Source organism: Abramis brama (assembly GCF_963993115.1).
Source record: "Abramis brama genome assembly, chromosome: 9".
NCBI classification, from domain to species: domain Eukaryota; kingdom Metazoa; phylum Chordata; class Actinopteri; order Cypriniformes; family Leuciscidae; genus Abramis; species Abramis brama.
The window spans coordinates 15,324,527-15,345,154 of record NC_139971.1 but is presented as its reverse complement, the minus strand read 5'-3'; the positions used below and the strand labels follow the sequence as shown (position 1 = coordinate 15,345,154).

At 38.2% G+C, this 20,628-nt stretch overlaps 1 protein-coding gene across 1 annotated transcript in view; it reads right to left on the bottom strand.

Moving 5' to 3' along the window:
- Nucleotides 1–452: 452 nt before the first annotated feature.
- mthfsd (methenyltetrahydrofolate synthetase domain containing) overlaps nucleotides 453–20,628 on the bottom strand; it is a gene marked incomplete at its 5' end in the record, with an annotated part of 73,360 nt that continues 53,184 nt past the window's right edge. The window contains one exon of the mRNA XM_084125136.1: nucleotides 453–755. Within this exon, the coding sequence (XP_083981262.1) occupies nucleotides 537–755 (219 nt within the window). The 3' untranslated portion in view covers nucleotides 453–536. The remainder of the gene's footprint in view (nucleotides 756–20,628) is intronic.

The window sequence follows — 20,628 nt, the reverse complement described above, 5'->3', positions numbered from 1 at the left end:
GCTAGCGATGTCAGGTTAACGTGTGATGTTGAATAAGTTATATTTAGCAGTATAAACAACAAGGAATGATAGTAAATAATGATTCAAAACAGAAAGATATACGGAGCTTAGGCAAACCAACGCAACAGCAGCAGAAGCTACGAGGCAGACAGGAGCAATCGATCAGACAGGCCAATGAAGTATTCAACAGCCCTGTAGTATAAAAGTACTTATACCGTATACTGTATATTTCAGCACTTCATGAACAGACAGCGATTCTAGCACTCAAAGCTTGTACACGTAGTTTCATGTTAAATGCATTTTTGGGAAAAGCAAAATTCATTTGATTTGTAATATTATTAAGAACCATTTCAATTAAATTAATATAAACTCATAGACATACCTTATAGAAGAGCTGGTATCATAAAACTTATTGACACTGTTTAACTAAACAATAAATACATAAGAATAGAGACGTTTAGCATAACACTTTATTATTCTCAGGCCTTGTGATTTCAGCCGAAACTCACATTTTCATGACCTGTTTTTCAAGACCCTTAGATTGGAAGGTCACACTTGTCACCTTCAGAGGCTAAACATTCACATTGAAGCTCAGATTTAGGATAACAATCAGGTTGCCATTTTAGCTCTTTGGATTTCTTGGTTCCATCTGTTCCAGCAGGTGTTGTCTTTAAAGCAACATCTTTCCCAGCTTCCTGCTCCAGTGTTCTTAGTGTCTTCAGAATTGGTATTTTCTTCAGTGCTTCTGTGTGTAACTGAAAGCATTAGTAAGTTGTAATAGTTTAGTTAATTTGAAGGGACCATCTGAATAGAGCTTATTTTTTATTGTTAGATAAGGTTGTTAAGGTATTTCTCAGGAATTTCATGATCTCAGGTCACATTGAAAAACTCAACACGAAACATCTTGGTTACATATGTAACCTTGGTTCTCTGAATAGGGAACAAGATGCTGCATCTGTAGATGATGCTACGTTCCCTGTTCCACATCATGTGATCACGTGTCCACATGTGCTACATTTTGTTATGTCCACATGTGATCACATGTGGACATAAGTGATCACATGTGGAAAACATGTTACCAACATGTAGAGCAGATGTGTAAAATGTTTCCACATTGTAATGGCTTTTTAACATGTGGATCACAAATACATGATATATTATAAATATAGTTGTAGTAGCCTACCTTGTAGTTTTCCTTGTTAATTAGTTAGTTGACATGTAGTTGGAAAGTTAGTAGAATTTCTAAAATGGGCCATCACAAGAAAGTGTAACCAAAGACTGTTGTTTTGAAATTATGATGATTACTACGTTTTAAAAATTCATACAGTATTTTACGTTTAATTACTTAAGATTTATTTTAATGATATATCAAAAATTGTAGTGTTTATACACTTTTTTTATATGTGTATATAATTGTGTTTATATATATATATATATATATATATATATATATATATATATATATATATATATATATATATATATATATATGTGTATGTATGCATGTATGTATGCATGTATGTATATATATATATATATATATATATATATATATATATATATGTATGTATGTATATATATATATGTGTGTGTGTGTGTGTGTGTGTGTGTGTGTATATATATATATAAATTATTTATAATCAAGTTATTAATAAATCATAAATAATCAATATTTTTCCTTCTACATATTAAATGGTTTGAATGACTTCTTCAAGCGTCATCACCTCTCAGTGAGAGAAAGAACATGTTATCTGTATGTTTTGGGAATTTCAACCTCTTCGAGGCTGGATCTGGTGTAGCTGTGTCTGTGTGCGTGTTAGTATTCTTTGTTAGAGAGATGGAATGACTTGTGTCTCAGTGTCACTGTACACTTAGCAAAAGGTGAGCAAAAACATTTTTTTTTGTGGTTTTTACACATTTGATGTTAAAAACCTGTTAAGCTTCACCAGTGCGCGGACGCACTGAAGCGTTTTTTTTTATAAATAGTTCAAAGTTACTATCAGATTTAATGTTATTACCTTGACAAACTATACATCATTAAAAAGATATAAGACTATTGATATAAATACAGAAATATTGTTATATTCTCATAGGTTTACATCAAATTTATATAGACAGGAATAATATTGATTGAATTTATACCCAAATGCGTCGATGTAATCATTATGAGCACTGGTTACTCTGATGTACTGTGTTTTCAATCCATACCAGCAGCCTGAGGGCGCCCTATGTGCACAGTATAGTCCATATATGGATCATATGAAGAAGTGCCATAATCATGTGACATTCCAGGAAGTCCCTGACACACACAAAGCTAACAGAGATCGCTGTAACATGCAGATAAAGACGTTTTGAAGACAATAAACATGATTGCAATGATATTTGATTTACCTGTGTTCTTCGAGCCATGTCAGGTATTTTCATAATAATAGATTATATTTATAATGTAATGCTAATCGATATAGACTTTATCATCATGCAGAATACTATAAAATAATATATTTTCTGTCAGATTTTTTTTATCTGAAGCCAAATTAGATCACAGACGATTATTTAAAACACTCGACTTGCGCTATAAAGTAAGTTTGGAGCACAAACATGGTTTTAATCTCATAAATTGTTGTGTATTGATGGTGTGCTAAGCTAACATGCTAGCTAGCTCTAGGTGCACCTGCCACCTAGCAGTTATTATTTTATGATTTTTTTCTAAATAGGAATGCTTACTGAAATGTTTCTTTATTCAAGAAGGGCATTTGATACAGTTTCAAATGTGAAATGAGAACTTTGATAAAAGAAATGAGGGATTGAAACAGTGTGCCAGTTGTTAGTAATTATAATGCAGACAAAAGAAATGCATATTTAGAGCCATAACCAGGCTGGAGAGGTGTGAATGTGTGCTGGAGAGACTGAGACTGAATGGGGCTCGTTTGCACCACAAAACAATAGAGACATTAGATGAATAGATGCTTTAGAAGATGACATAAACATCAGTTGCATTTTAGAGTCTAATCAAAATAAAGTCATATGACTTGATCTTGAAAAACATTTAACTAAATACAGAGTTTTAGACTTATCTTCAGATTTTAAATATAACATGGTCAGACATGTGGCTTTAGCTGCAGTGCATTTCTAGATTGATACAATGCCAACTTCAATTTTATTTTCATGAAGATGTTTCATAAAAATAAATTTCTAATAACTTCACAAAAATTTTAAGCTATTTATAAATATTTTTTTCATTATGACAATAATTAATTCTACATTAACAATAAACTGCCAGGTGTCAGCTTTCAAATGAGATCATACTTGTGCTTTTAATACAAAAGGTTCATGAACTGTATCTGTTTCAGTTTGGGTATGCCATTTCTGTGGATTTTTCAAAAGTGGCGTTGCAGCTTAACAGGTTAAATGTTAGTTTTTGTTGTTGTAATGTTTTATATTTTAAAGCATTTAAAACTTTTCTGCTTCATAAGTAACTTATCCTGTTTTGCGCACCTGTCAATGACAGGAAAATTCTGAGGTAAATGTTGGAGATTTTCTAAAATGTTGGACAACTAGATGTTCGGTCATCTCGACTGGAAATGATTCAGTTAAGGTGCGGTTACATTCACCGTTGTTCAGCGAATTGGTTTGAAAGTGACGTCTGTGTGAGCTGTACTTCATACTTGGCATACATTTAAGTGCGGTTAAGTGCATACAAGTCCACGGTTAAGTGCGGCTTCCAAGATGGCGCCAGTGTGTGTGGCAGGACGTCTGCTGCTCCCGGTTGTATGGATGTTTGTCTTGTTTTTATTGACTGTTTTAAATACTGCAAACTCTCTACTGGTGTACGATCGCCAAACTCTTCTTGGCATTAGATTGGCTATGGATAATACGTTGATCTATATGGTTAATCACGGTGGAACAAACAACTCGCCCCCTCCACCGCTCCTGCATGGACTACCTGCCTATCTATGCCAGACCCCATGCTCTCTCGGGAGGAAGAAGCGATTCAGACGCCGTGGCAAACGAGGTGATCTGTTGGTTAAAATAAAGACTTTAAGGGCTTTGTTCCCAAATGCTGGATTTTGGGAGATCTTGACGTGGATTGTCGTCAGTACGTGCTTCAACGCTTTTGAGATCCTGCGTATAAGTTGCTGGTACCTGTGATTAATGTGGATAAGCCTCCGGTCATCATACGACCACCCCGTCTTAGAAGAGGTGGTGTGGACGCTTCTCTCCTTCGGTCTTTTAACCGTGAATGTCGAAAGACTCAACTCCAGTGAGGATACTGTTGGTGAATGCTAGATCACTAGCAAACAAGTCCTTTATCTTGAATGACTTTTTTACTTCCAAGGACTTGGGCATGTTGTGTGTGACTGAGACCTAGATCGGTGTTGGTGCAGTCAAGTGTTTTTTCAGAAGTTTTACCACTGAACTGTACCTATTTTAACTCTCCACGGCTTACGGGACGAGGAGGTGGAGTAGCAATTATTTTTAAAGAACATTTAAACTGTCGGCGTCTTCCATCTTACTCCTATTCCAGCTTTGAACTCAGTGTTTTTGAACTTAGTCCTCAGTTATCCGGTGCTGTGCGCTGTTGTTTATCACCCAACTAAATATAACAAGGACTTTATCAATGAATTTTCAGATTTTTTGGCCGGAATCATGACTAAATATGATCGTGTCTTAATTGTGGGGGATCTTAATATCCATGTGTGCTTTCCCGCCAAGCCTTTGGCTAAAGCTTTTTTAAATCTTGTGGAGTCTTCTAACTTAACTCAGTTTATCACTAGTCCCACACATATATGTGGACACACACTAGATTTGGTTTTAACATGTGGCTTGCCTATTGGTAATATCGAAGTCTGTGATGCCATTTTCTCTGATCATTTGCCTGTTTTATTTGAGATATGTATTTCGTGTGATTCTAAAGTGACTGTTCCAAACCGTCGCTGTCGGACGATTAATCCTTCAACTGCCCAATTATTTTTTGAGGCTTTTAATGGCATTGAGGATGATTATTCAATGTCCTCATATGGCCTTAACACCGATGACTTAACCTCATTGTTCTTTTTAACCTGTCAAAGTATTTTGGATATAGTGGCCCCCTTTAGGGCTTGAATGCAGAAGGGCAGAACGCCGCTGGAAGAAGGATAAATTACAGATCTCACTTGACATTTTAAAGGAGAATTTGTCTAAATAAATTTGTCTGAGGTGTTTTTGGGGTCCTTGAGATGTTTTGACATGCCCTGACATTTGTGCTATTTTCAGTTGCTTATAAACATATTAATGGCAAAGGTATAATTACACTCTATTTACCACAAACAGGGCTACCATAATATGTGAGCAACATGTATGTACATGTTTGTATTTTTGGGAGAATAATGTTTATGCATGGTTATTGAAAAAACTAAAAATGAAAGTTTCTGAAATAAGGCCACAAAACACATAGTAAATATGTGTCCACAAGACTTCTGAATAATGCATTTTGTCGCCTAGAGTTTTTTCTTCATGTGAAAATCATCCTGCCTAATCATTCACATAAAACAATACATTGATTTAAATTTTGTAAGACACTTTTTGTTGGAAAGGCAATATGCGTAATGAGCCTTTCATTCAGGTGTGTCACTGAGCCACAAGAAAGAATGCAAGGACTATATATGTGTATGTATATATATATATATATATATATATATATATATATATATATATATATATATATATATATACACACACAAAATTGGTTCACAGTTGGAAACACAGTTGTTTTTTTCCACAAATTGTGCTTGCAAATTGTATAATATCCAAGGTAAACATTTCTAGTAATTGTGCAGTTAATTGTTCTCATACTGTATTTTCAGAAAGTTTTGGAATATATTCTCTACCCAAATGTGTCACTAATAAAACACAATAAAAATAATTTAAAGAGAAGGCTTATATTGACCTTTTAAGATTGTGTTTACATCTATCCTTGTACAGTGAGGAAAATAAGTATTTGAACACCCTGCTATTTTGCAAGTTCTCCCACTTGGAAATCATGGAGGGGTCTGAAATTGTCATCGTAGGTGCATGTCCACTGTGAGAGACATAATCTAAAAAAAAAAATCCAGAAATCACAATGTATGATTTTTTAACTATTTATTTGTATGATACAGCTGCAAATAAGTATTTGAACACCTGTCTATCAGCTAGAATTCTGACCCTCAAAGACCTGTTAGTCTGCCTTTAAAATGTCCACCTCCACTCCATTTATTATCCTAAATTAGATGCACCTGTTTGAGGTCGTTAGCTGCATAAAGACACCTGTCCACCCCATACAATCAGTAAGAATCCAACTACTAACATGGCCAAGACCAAAGAGCTGTCCAAAGACACTAGAGACAAAATTGTAAACCTCCACAAGGCTGGAAAGGGCTACGGGGAAATTACCAAGCAGCTTGGTGAAAAAAGGTCCACTGTTGGAGCAATCATTAGAAAATGGAAGAAGCTAAACATGACTGTCAATCTCCCTCGGACTGGGGCTCCATGCAAGATCTCACCTCGTGGGGTCTCAATGATCCTAAGAAAGGTGAGAAATCAGCCCAGAACTACACGGGAGGAGCTGGTCAATAACCTGAAAAGAGCTGGGACCACCGTTTCCAAGGTTACTGTTGGTAATACACTAAGACGTCATGGTTTGAAATCATGCATGGCACGGAAGGTTCCCCTGCTTAAACCAGCACATGTCAAGGCCCGTCTTAAGTTTGCCAATGACCATTTGGATGATCCAGAGGAGTCATGGGAGAAAGTCATGTGGTCAGATGAGACCAAAATAGAACTTTTTGGTCATAATTCCACTAAACGTGTTTGGAGGAAGAAGAATGATGAGTACCATCCCAAGAACACCATCCCTACTGTGAAGCATGGGGGTGGTAGCATCATGCTTTGGGGGTGTTTTTCTGCACATGGGACAGGGCGACTGCACTGTATTAAGGAGAGGATGACCGGGGCCATGTATTGCGAGATTTTGGGGAACAACCTCCTTCCCTCAGTTAGAGCATTGAAGATGGGTCGAGGCTGGGTCTTCCAACATGACAATGACCCGAAGCACACAGCCAGGATAACCAAGGAGTGGCTCTGTAAGAAGCATATCAAGGTTCTGGTGTGGCCTAGCCAGTCTCCAGACCTAAACCCAATAGAGAATCTTTGGAGGGAGCTCAAACTCTGTGTTTCTCAGCGACAGCCCAGAAACCTGACTGATCTAGAGAAGATCTATGTGGAGGAGTGGGCCAAAATCCCTCCTGCAGTGTGTGCAAACCTGGTGAAAAACTACAGGAAACGTTTGACCTCTGTAATTGCAAACAAAGGCTACTGTACCAAATATTAACATTGATTTTCTCAGGTGTTCAAATACTTATTTGCAGCTGTATCATACAAATAAATAGTTAAAAAATCATACATTGTGATTTCTGGATTTTTTTTTTAGATTATGTCTCTCACAGTGGACATGCACCTACGATGACAATTACAGACCCCTCCATGATTTCTAAGTGGGAGAACTTGCAAAATAGCAGGGTGTTCAAATACTTATTTTCCTCACTGTATATATATATTTTGCTATTTTATTAAAAAGGTTATACAATTACAACAACAATTAAAATTTTAACAATATTTCCAGTGTAATCTTTCTTTGTAAAAACTAAAGTATACATTTTAAGTTAAGGATTTATTAGTTTGAATATAGCCTACATTGGAACAAACACTATAATAACATCTTAGTTGATGACTTTATTTTTGACAAAACATAATATAGCCTAATACATATGTGTGTGTATATATATATATATATATATATATATATATATATATATATATATATATATATATATATATATATATATATATATATTTAACATATGAGCAGAAATTGGCAACATTATAAGCTTATTTGATGTGGCAGTATTTTACAGTAAAAACTTTATAATCTACCGATTTTTGTAGTCGATTTTTACTCATCTCAGTATAGCAATAGAGTTTGGTAAAAGCTGTTCATTCATTCACACAAAAACGCGATTCATTTTCAAACAGTATTTGTGCCAGCTGTAGTAGCTACACAACAGCGCGCATCTGTGCGTTCATTCATTCACACACAGAAACGCGATTCATATTTAAACAGTCTTTTTGCGTGTACAGGCACTTGCGATTAGAACAAAGAAAATATAGAACTGACCTATTCCTCAGCTGGATCCGTTGCTCCTCGAAATGAAACTTCCAGCACTTCTGAGGTTATTATTATTAAGATAGTATTATTCCTCACAGCGTCGTAAAGTACATGACTGATTACTCGCGGTGTGTTTTATCCAGCTGATGTGGGCGTTCACAGGTTTGCATGGATGCCTCAGATCATTTGCGTTTGAATAGCGCGCACTCTCCGTGGGCGGGGTCCAGTGGTGGACGAAATACACATACCATGTACTTGAGTTAAAGCAACACTAAGTAGGATTTTTTACTTTCAAATAATGTTTCCAAAATCGTTTCAGTGGTTCATCAAGTCGTGACAGGGTGAAAGGCACTTATGCCACCGCTTTGCAATCCTTTATCTGGTATATCCACGCTATGTAAGATTGCCAGATCGGCCGCGTTTCTGTAGTTCTAATGAGACATAAAAAAACCTGACTTGCTTTACGGCAAGCGCTACAATTGCCGATAGGTGGAGCATACTGCCGGTGCTGGATAAACAGCGAGCGTGCGCGTGCGACAGTAGGATGCGGTAGGCTAAATTATTTACGACAGCGATAATGGACAATTCCGCTTCCAACCTGTAGGGCGACCGCAGAGGAAAAGTTCCTTGGTGTTGCTTTAAAGTAGAGATACCCAAGGTAAAATATTACTTTACAAGGTAAAAGTGTTGCCTTTAAACATTCACTTGAGTAAAAGTACAAAAGTATTTGCCTTCAAATGTACTCAAGTATCCAAGTACTATGATTTTTTTATGGCTATAATGTCCTATTATCATTTTTGTCACAAGACTTTTGCTTAACTCAGTCTACGTGAGGACTCTAATGTTACTTTTGGCACACCAATCTATTAATTTAAATGACATTATTTTCAGCATAGTCTTAGTTAGATCACAGTCTTTGGAAGCTGAACTTTTGAAAATAATCTGTTAATAAGGAGCACTCCACTCTACCAGTCAACTGTTTTAGCATCATACATGCACCAATGCAATTTTTTTTATAATGTAATCATTATGTTCCCAACTTGTAATAATTACTTTAATTAGCTCATTGTTTCCTTCTTTAAATGAATACATGATGTTAGCTAATAACAGTATGATTTGTATTATCTTAGAACTGTACATTTCTGACATAGATATCTTGGACGAAGTCTCTGATAACAGATCCCACTAAATTGTAATGTAGACACATACTTTGTTCTTTAAAGCTGCTTTGAAACTATATGTATTGTGAAAAACGCTAATACAAATAAATGTGAATTGAATACGCTGCATGTAAAACAAGTCAAAATATAATTTATATTCCAACATAAAATGTTAACATCGATTGATTGCCATCTCACGATATTCACAGAGCACTCAGCTTAAAAAGTTTCAAATACTATGAACTATGAAATACGGTGAAACAGCTAAGTTAACTTTAACTGACGACAACGTATAATGTTCATGGTAACGTCACATAGTCTATATTTTAACATGCACAATGAAACAGTTTTCTGCAAGCTACTGTTAGATTTCTCATTTAAAAAATGAGTGAAATGAAAATGGCTTACCTCTACGTGTTTCCAGATTGGAAGGAAAATTACTGTAAGATGAAATTGTACAGGGCCGAGGCAGGCAGAGAATTAAGGCACTTAAAAAACGAAGGACTCGTTCTTCTTTTGAACTAACGTTACTTCAAAAAAAATCACGTAACTAAGGCCATGGGAGTTGTGGCAAGTTAGAGTCAGTAGTTTCTTCCATCAATTATTAAAACATTGGCACTCAAAATGTTTTGCTGTTGCACTGATGTGATGTCACGTTGAACCTTATGTTCGCACTAAGTAGATACCGCCAAGGCGCTAACAGGGGCAAACAAAACAAGTTCAAAACAAAACGCACGCTGTGCTGTGGCTCGTTTGACCAGTTACATTTTTATCCACTCATAAATAAAAAGGAACGACTGATTTTGAAAATGTAGTAGAGTAAAAAGTAAGATATTTGACTTTGAAATGTAGTGGAGTTAAAGTAAAAGTCTCCCCAAATTGAAATACTTCAGGAAAGTACAGATACACAAAAAAGCTACTTAAGTACAGTAACGAATTACATTTACTTCGTTACTGTCCACCACTGGCGGGGTCACATTAAAACTTAATGAGCTGAGATGAGAACGACTGACATCTCTCTCTTTTCATACATATTACATAAACTGAGAATATTTGTTTTTTTTTTATATAAATTACTTAATTTAAAAGAAGATAATTCAAGCTTCATGCCTGTGTGTCTGTATGCCTGTTTGACTGAGTATTCGCTGAGTTATAGTTTATTTTCGGACGCATTTCAGAATGGACTTCACTGACAGAGAGAAGGCAGAACTCGCATCATGTTTATTTATTTTTATTTGGCAAAAAGCACAACACTTTGTTTTTATTGTGAGTATACACACAAAAAAATACACACTTAACAGGATCGAATGATGCATGAAACTTGTATGTAAGATCAAATTCAACAGAGTATTTTGAGTCTCTTTTGCATTGATAAGAAAAAAGCGAGCCTATCGTGCCGGCGCGATAGTCGACCCCAGGGGGTTAATAGTAGCCTGGTCTCGGGAGTACCTAAGTCTTTTAAACATGCAGCAGTGGAACTGGTAATCAAGAAATCTAATCTGGATTCATCAGCCTTTGCTAATTTTAGACCTATCTTGAAACTTCCGTTTCTGTCTAAACTATTGGAGAAGGTCGTATTTGGACAACTGAATTCATTTCTAGATCTACATGGTATTCATGAAATATTTCAGTCTGATTTTAAATCCTTACATAGTACAGACACTGCTCTGTTGAAGGTTTTCAATGATTTGTTATTACTACTGACTCAGGGAACTGTGCAATTTTAATTTTACTAGACCTTTCGGCTGCATTCGATACTGTGGACCATAATATCTTGATTACACGCTTAGAACAATGTGTTGGTATTCGTCTTGGAGACTTTACCTCCTCAACGGCTTCTTTCATGTGTGGGGTCCCCCGGGGCTGCATTTTGTGGCCTATTTTGTTCTCCCTGTATATACTCCCCTTAGGACATATTTTTAGGAAATCTGGTATTTCTTTTCATTGTTATGCAGACGATACGCAAATTTATCTGCCTTTGAAAATAAATGATACTCGCACTTTAACACCTCTATTGCAGTGTCTTGAGGAAATTAAGGCCTGGATGGCACTAAATATCCTTAGCTTTAATGAAAATAAATCAGAAGTTATGCTGTTTACGCCGGGAGGCACTTATGAATCAATACATTTGGACCTTGGTGAATTGAATCCACTTGTGAAGCCCTATGTAAAAAATGTAGGTGTTATTATGGATTGTGATTTTAAACTGGACAAACAGATTAACTCGATAGTTAAAACTAGTTTTTTTCCAATTGAGACAACTAACCAAGGTGAAATCTTTCCTGTCTTTAAAAGACTTTGAAAAATTTGTTCATATTTTCATTTCATCTCGTCTGGATTATTGTAATGGCCTCTATATAGGCATTAGTCGGGCCTCTCTCTCCAGACTGCAGATGGTCCAGAATGCAGCAGCCCGCCTGTTGACTTTGACTACATTGGCAAAGTATGGCAAAATAATCACAATATACATTTAACCAAATCATGCAGCCATGTACTGTAAATGCATAATTTTACATGCTTACTAAAAACATTTTATGTTTACCTGCACGTCAAGTTACTATTAACCAACATCAAAGAACCGTACATGTTGTTTAATTATTGAAATATTAATTAAATCTCAGGGAGTACTACAAGAAAATATTTTGTGTCAAAGGGGGTTTGGCTGACACATTTTTTTTGGGAACCTCTGGGGTAGACTATTGAAATGGACCGTTTTTTGCCCGCATAATTTTGCTAATGCGACTGCACCTTTATTGCTCAAGGTGGTGAGATTGCATGTCACGGTTCATGAATTCACTGTCTCTCTGTCTGCCTGTATGTCAGTGTGTGTGTGTGTGTGTGTGTGTGTGTCAGGGTGATTGCCAATCACCGTATTTATTAGCGGAAGCTGTTTATTTAGCTGTTTAATTATTAGCAGCCGTGCCTATATGTTCATTGCTTGGTGTCTTGTGTTGTCAGATCGTTGTGAGAATTCCCAGTGTCCTGTCCTGTTTCCAGTTCTCTTTGCTACCTTGCCTGTGCTTGTCTCTCATTCCTGTTGTTCTGCATTCTGCCCTGGGATTACTGTTCATCTGGAGTTATTGCTGCATACTGGATTCTCGTGGATTTTCTCTGCACTTCTGACATCACCGAGCGGGTTGCCTGTCGACGTCCCTGCGCCACTCAGAGCGGCCATCCCTGCACCAGACTGCACTCACTTCATTTACAAATAAACTGTTGTTACTTGCATCTTGTATCCTCTATTTATTATCATGACACTGCATGGCTACATATAGAATTAACAATTATTTATATGATTATTTTGAAGCAATATTCGCGGGGCTCCCGTATGGATTTGGCTGACGAGCGAGAGACGGGTCCTTCCCTATCACTCGCTTGTTCACCAGATCCACATGTCCCTTTGTGTGATCTCGAAGCGTGCTCCAGCGCTTCATCGGGTCATGCGGGGGACGATGAATCTCTTGGGTCTGTGGACTTCGAGCGGCCAACCTCTGAGCGTTCCTCACGTGATGATAAATCCGTCGAGGAATTACTCGAGGAGGTAACTCGCCAGATTACGTTGCGTCCAATCTTAGATCTTCAAGGCTTAAACCGTACAGTCAAAGCGCTCAAGTTCAAGATGGTAACTGTCAAGATGATCGTGTCGCAAATTCAACATCATGATTGGTTCGTCACGATTGATCTCAAGGATGCATACTTTCATATAGAAATATTACCACAATACAGGAAATTTCTGAGGTTCACTTTCGGGGGCGAAGTGTACCAATTTCGGGTTCTGCCGTTCGGCCTAGCCTTGTCACCCCACACATACACAAGATGCACCGATGTAGCACTGGCTCCATTGCGAATCCAGGGCATTCGCATTTTGAATTACATAGACGAATGGCTAATACTAGCACAATCGCAAGAGCTGGCACTTCAACACAGAAATATTGCGTCATCTAGTTTCTCTGGGGTTGAGACTCAGCGCCAAGAAAAGCGTTCTCTCTCCTGCCCAGAGAATGACTTATTTGGGGATCGTATGGGATTTGATCACGATGAGGGCACAACTGTCTTCCACTCGAATCAAGACCATTCAGCATACCCTGAGCAAAGTCAGGCTAGTGAAAGGTAGGTGAAACATATCTGGTCAAGATTTTACGAAGCAGAGGTGGACCTCTTCGCCTCCCAACAGACAGTGCAATGTCCCCTCTACTTCTCTCTAAGTCACCGAGCCCTCCTGGGTCTGGACGCCATGGCGCACACATGGCCCAAAATGCGCCTGTATGCGTTTCCTCCGGTTTCTCTGCTCCCGGGAGTTCTAGCCAGAGTTCGCCAACAAGGGTCTTGCCTCTTACTGATAGCGCCGTGTTGGCCGAACAGAGTGTGGTTCTCAGAAATAATATCTCTCCTTGACGGCTCGCCCTGGGCGATAGCGGAGAGGAGGGACCTTCTGTCTCAAGTGTAGGGGACGATATTTCATCCCCGGCCCGACCTGTGGAACCTTCATGTTTGGCCCCTGATGGGTACCAACTGAGGGACACTGGGCTTTCACCTGAAGTTATTGAGACCATTCTAAGTGCTAGGGCTCCCTCCACTAGAATAAGTTATGCCAACAAATGGGGTGTTTTTGAAAGGTGATGCACTGCACATAATGCAGATCCAGTCAACTGCCAGATTGCTTCAGTCCTGGACTTCCTGCAGGAAAAATTCTCAGCAAGCACATGCCCCGCCACTCTCCCCGCCACTGTGGCCGCTCTTTCGGCTTGTCACTCCTTGGTTGACGGGGTGCCACTCGGGAAACATCCTCTGCTTGCCCGCTATATTCGTGGGGCCAGGCGACTGAGGCATCCCGTAAGAACCAAGATCCCTTCATGGGACTTAGTTATAGTCCTCAAAGGTCTGGTTAAGACTCACTCTACCAGGGGGGTCGCTTCCTCTAAAGCACTTGGCGGGGGGTGCCCCCATGCAGCATGTTTGTAATGCGGCAGGCTGGTCCTCTCCGCACACATTCATAAGATTCTATAGTTTGGATGTTCATGCCACTCCAGGCTCACACGTCCTTGAGTCGACATCACAAGCTCATGCCTGAGACCTTCTTGCGTTCTTGTGAGCACAGACTACACAACCGTAAAGGGGTCCAGACACCTCCAAGCACGGCGGCGTGGGTATTCTCGTTCCCATTGCGCTGATCAGCACAGCATCGATTGTTTCATCTCGGGTTACTTGACTAACCCTGTTCCCTGAAAAAGCGGAATGAGATGCTGCGCTGCATTGCCATGCTGAAGATATCCCAGGACTGCTCTTCAAACAAAATATCCTGTCGATGCAGCTGTGGCTCATCTATTTATATAGCCTCACGGCACACGTGCGCACTCCAATGACGTCACCGCCCGATGCTATAAAAGTTCCGGGTCAATTTCATTGATGTTTTGCACACATATTCACAGCTGGTCATGTTAAAGACGTTCCCAATGCACTGATCAGCGCAGCATCTTGTTCCGCTTTTTCAGGGAACAGGGCTACAGTCAAGTAACCTGAGACGTTCTTTATGCCCTTCCTGTGTGTCTGTTTTTTTTTTTTAACCTGACCGGTGAGTGTCCTTGAATAATTGACAGTACCACTATGTATTTCTTCAAAATACTAACTTGTTTTCATTTTCAGTCAATTAAGCCATGTAGTGTGTTGTTTGAAAAGGGGTTTGATTGGTTTTACTTGACCTTCAGGCCCTCAACTAACTCCGAACTATTCAAATTTTAATAATTATTCTCATTTCTTACAGACCATGGGTGCTTCTCAATATCCCTCCTCGTCTCCTCGCTCCTCCGTCCTCCATCCTATGACCCGGAAACCGATCGAGCTCAGCCATCTTGAAGGACATCTCAATTCTCTAATTGCACCGCGAGGAGTCAAGGATCGAGGAGTTAGGAGGCTTCCTGAGGAGTCATGAGCGAGGATACACAGGTGTATCCTATGCGGAAGAGTTTTATCGACTTAAACGTGACGCACGTCTAAATTCTCCTCCCCCTTCACATCGGTCACAATCATTTTAATTTATACTTTACCTTTGCAGTTTATATAAACCACACATCTCACATATTTCAACAGGGTATCTTGCTTTATTATTATTTATTATGAATTTCTTAAATAAACAAACTTCAACAACATAAGGGCAGATCCTTTGAGCGCTGCTGATGACGCGATGAAGTGACGCTCGAGTGATCAAGTATTCCAATGTATAAAAAAAAGTTACATTCGAATCCTCCATCCTCGCGTCTTTTCCTTGCAGCCTTCCCTCGCATCCTACAGGGGGCGGAGCTGAGACGCGAGGAAAGGAAGCGAGGAAAGGAAACGAGGATGCACAAATAAGAAATGAGAAGCACCCCATGTCAAGTTCACACAGTCATTGGAGACATTGAGATCAAGGCCTGCATGGCACAAAAATGAAAAGATCTCAGAAGATGAACAGAAAGGTTAACCCATTTATACTGTATATCAAGGGTGCCCAATCCTGATCTACCTTCCTGCAAAGTTCAGCCCAATCAAACACACCTAATCCAGCTAATTAACCCCCTGGGGTCGGCGGTATCGCCGACGATACCAGCTCGCATTTTTCCTTATCAGTGCAATAGAGACTCTAAATACAAAGTTGACTTTGATCTTCCATACACGTTTCATACATCAATCGGTCCTGTTAAGTGTGTATTATTTTTGTGTATACTCACAATAAAAACAAAGTGTTGTGCTTTTTGCCAAATAAAGAAAAATAAACATGATGTGAGTTCTGCTTTCTCTCTGTCAGTGTAGTCCATTCTGAAACGCGTCCAAAAATGAACTGTTACTCAGCGAATTCTCAGTCAAACAGGCATACAGACACACAGGCATGAAGCTTGAATTCTCTTCTTTTAAATGAAGTCATTTTTATATAAAAAAAATATTCACAGTTTATGTAATATGTATGAAAAGAGAGAGATGTCAGTCGTTCTTATCTCAGCTCATTAAGTTTTTATGTGACTCCGCCCACGGAGAGCGCGCGCTATTCAAACACAAATGATCTGAGAGCAATCCATGCAAACCTGTGAAACGCCCACATCAGCTGGATAACACACACAGCGAGTTCACTTTCAGACTCATGTACTTTACGACGCTGTGAGGAATAATACTATCTTGATAATAATCATGGAAAATTTACCTCAGAAGTGCTGGAAGTTTCATTTCGAGGAGCAAATGGATCCGGCTGAGAAATAGGTCAGTTCTATTTGCTTTGTTCTAATCGCAAGTGTCTGTACACGCAAAAGACTGTTTTATGAATCGCGTTTCTGAGTGTGAATGATGCGTGCTGTTGTGTAGCTACTACAGCTGGCAAAAATACTGTTTAAAAATGAATCGCGTTTCTTTGTGTGAATGAATGAACAGCTTTTACCAAACTCTATTGCTATACTGAGATGAGTAAAAATCAGATAGATTATAAAGTTTTTACTGTAAAATACTGTCACATCAAATAAGCTTATAATGTTGCCAATTTCTGCTCATATGAATTGAATTACGTGTGATAAAATGTATACTTTAGTTTTTACAAAGAAATATTACACTGGAAATACAATTTTAATTGTTGTTGTAATTGTATAACCTTTTTAATAAAATAGCAAAAAAAAAAAAAAAAAAAAACAACAAAAAAATTATATAATATATATATACATACATACAAGGATAGATGTAAACAAAATCTTAAAAGGTCAATATAAGCCTTCTCTTTAAATAATTTTATTATGCTTTATTAGTGACACATTTGGGTAGAGAATATATTCCAAATCTGAAAATACAGTATGAGAACAATTAACTGCACAATTACTAGAAATGTTTACCTTGGATATTATACAATTTGCAAGCACAATTTGTGGAAAAAACAACAACAACTGTGAACCAATTATATATATATATATTGTCCTTGCATTTTTTCTTGTGGCTCAGTCACACACCTGAATGAAAGGCTCATTAAGTATGCAGCCTCATTATGCGGGGGCCCATTGTCTCCTCAGGTGTGAATCACGCCCACCCGCATATTGCCTTTCCAAACAAAAAGTGTCTTACAAAACTTAGATCAATGTATTGTTTTATGTGAATGATTAGGCAGGATGATTTTCACATCATTTTGAAGAAAAAACCCTAGGCGACAAATTGCATTATTCAGAAGTCTTATGGACACATATTTAGTATGTGTTTTGTGGCCTTATTAGCCCTGTTTGTGCTAAATAGAGTGTAATTACACCTTTGCCATTAATATGTTTATAAGCAACTGAAAAAAGCACAAATGTAAGAGCATGTCAGAACATCTCAAGGACCCCAAAAACACCTTAGACCCCAGAGGGTTAAGATCTAAAGAAACACTTTGTGACACTGCCACATAAGGGACATGTTTTTTTACCACTCTGTATATAACACTACATTACAAAGTACAACTCAGTATCAGAGTTTTAAATGGTTTTACAAGTTTCCTTGTCCATTTTAACTCATTTTAAGGAAAGTGTATTTGTCTTTAAGGAATGGGAAGGAAGTAGGTAGCAGCCTCTCACGTGCTAAGTATAAAAGGTACAGCATGGCCTAACATCAAGTCCTTGATATAGAGGAGGTTTTGGGGGCTGGTGTGTAGAGCTGCGCTGCTGGAGGAGGAAGTGTGTTATGTTCAGTAAACAGAATCACTAGTTGGTTTGTTTGAACGTCAGAAAGATTTGGATGAAAGAATTGTGGAAGGAGTTTTGGATGGGTCAATAATTAATGAAAAAAGTACATTTTAGTAAGTATATCAAAGGAAAAACATTCCAAAACTATAAAATTCAGGATCTACAAAGGACTTGGAAGTTAGCAAGGATGTGATGCCGGCAGTTCAAACAGTGAGTAAAAAGAAAAAGAAAAAGAAAAAGGGAAAATAGTGTAGGAAAATCAGAATAGTGTAGGAGATGGAAATACATCAACTGAAGAACTGAATATGTATAAAGTGATGATAACTTTTGAGAAATTATCAGGAAAACACATGAATCCGATAGGATTGACAAAGGACACAAATAAAGCAGTTGGTGCTGTGAGAATGGCTCAATGTTTGGAACAGGCAAGAGTACTAATAATTGTTAAAGATGTTGCACAATGGAATAAATTGTAAAGGCTTCAAGATTTAAATGGGGAGAAGATATCAGCTCGAGAGATTGGTGTTTCTAGCGTAGTAAAAGGTGTTATCACTGGAATTCCATCTGATATATCAACGGAAGAAATTACAGAAATTATAAGAGGAGGAAAGTAATAAATGCAAGAAGATTGTTCACAAACAAAGAGGGGCAGAGACATGCAAGTATGTCTACTCTACTGACCTTTGAATGAAGTCTTCCAGAGACGCTGAAATCGCTGTATTGGCTACCTGTGCATTTTAGAATTGAGTTTAAATTTTTTCTCTTTCTTCTTAAATAATCTGGCACCGAGCTTTTTGTCTGAGCTACTCTGTCCATACAATCCCACACGAATAGACTTTTTCTATTCTATGGTGATAAGAGACTTTTATCTTTCCCCAGATCACGATTAAATGGAGGAGATATAGCCTTTGCTATTGCTGGCCCTAGGCTGTGGAACAGCCTTCCAGTTTACATCAGATGGGCACAGTCTTTAACTGTTTTTAAATCTTCTCTTAAAACCTACTTTTTTTTCTTTAGCTTTTAATTCATTGTAAGCTTCTATCATGAATGTGTGGTTTGCCCTTGTCTCTTTATCTTGTTTTGTTCAGCACTTTGGTCAGCCATGTTTGCTGTTTTTAAATGTGCTATATAAATAAAAACAAACTTGAAACTTCTCATCTGGCAAAACACCGGTGTATCATAATTTTCACGTTTTACTCTGAGATTTTTCCATGGTGATTAGCATATTCTGTCATGATACTCTATAAAATGGCTCGTGTGGGAACTGTTATAAGATGCCTACAGAGTGACATGCTATTGCATTTGTATTACGTACTTTATTGCATGTGAAAAGACTGATGCAACAGCTTGAGCAGACTCACAAATGTGCTCTACTACAACAACTCTTCCTCTTCTAAACAGGGGCGGGGTTTATGTAAATTTTAGGGTTAAAAATAAAATACTGATGTGATCAGTAATACTACTGGGAGTGATCACTTTCTAATAATTTGCACAATATAAAACAGATTATTATCTGCAGAGGAAATGGTTATATGAAAAAGCGGACTGTAAATCTTTTAAAAATTATTGTGAGAAGAATATAAATCTAGTAAATGAGCAAACGGTAGACACTTTTTGTGGATCTCTTTCTAATATGATATTAGATAGCAATATAATACATATTATCCCTCAAAGAAAAGCGGGTCAGAAAATCATTTTCCAAATCTTTTGGAATACAAGAGAGCTAGAGTAAATGCAAGAATTATAAATAATGCAAAACAAGTAGGTTGGAGAAACAACTGTTCAAGCCAGGGAAAGATCCAAACTTACCTGGAAGTTATCACCCAATAGCGTTAACTTTAAACCATATGTAAATTAATGGAAAAATTAGTTTAGCCAGTGTTGCCAGATTGGGTGGGTTCCCACTTTTATGCACACACTTTTAGCCAATCAGCTAAAAATGTGCTAGACGGCACCAGACGTGATTTAGAGCAATAACTTGTAGCTGTATATTTAAGTGATCACTAATGCCATAGTGGCATAAATATACAGTAAGTTGTATCTACAGTAAAGAGTGAGATAGAGCAACTCTAAAAACATGGATTACAACTGTGGTTGTCACGGTTCATGGGTTCACTGTCTCGCCCTCGCTGTCTGTCAGTGTTGTGTGTATTAGTGTGTGGGCGTGTCTCGTTATCCCGGCTGATCAGTGCCAGCTGATCCTTATTGAGCACCCTATTTAATGTGTGTGATTCCATCCTGTCTTTGTCAGATCGTTGTGAGGCTTCACTAAGAGCACTGAGCACCGTTCACTCCTGTTCCACTGGTCTTCCTCGTGTGGATCGCCTTCCCGGATCTACCGCATCCTGTCTGGATACTGCCTGGATATTTCTGCCCATTGCGTCCCTGCGTTGCCAGTGCCTCTTCCTGTCTGTCGATCTTCACTGACCAGCTTCATAGCTTTTCCTGTTTTCAATAAACATTGCTGTTTTCTCGCAATTGGATTCTACTCTCGTGTGACAGTGGTGGGAGATGACTCGATGGCTCTTAATAAATATATCTAACTCTGAGAGCACAATTGAATGAATTGAATTGAAATCGAATATGGTACGACTCCTGTCCATGTGCACACTGCCTAACCAGACAT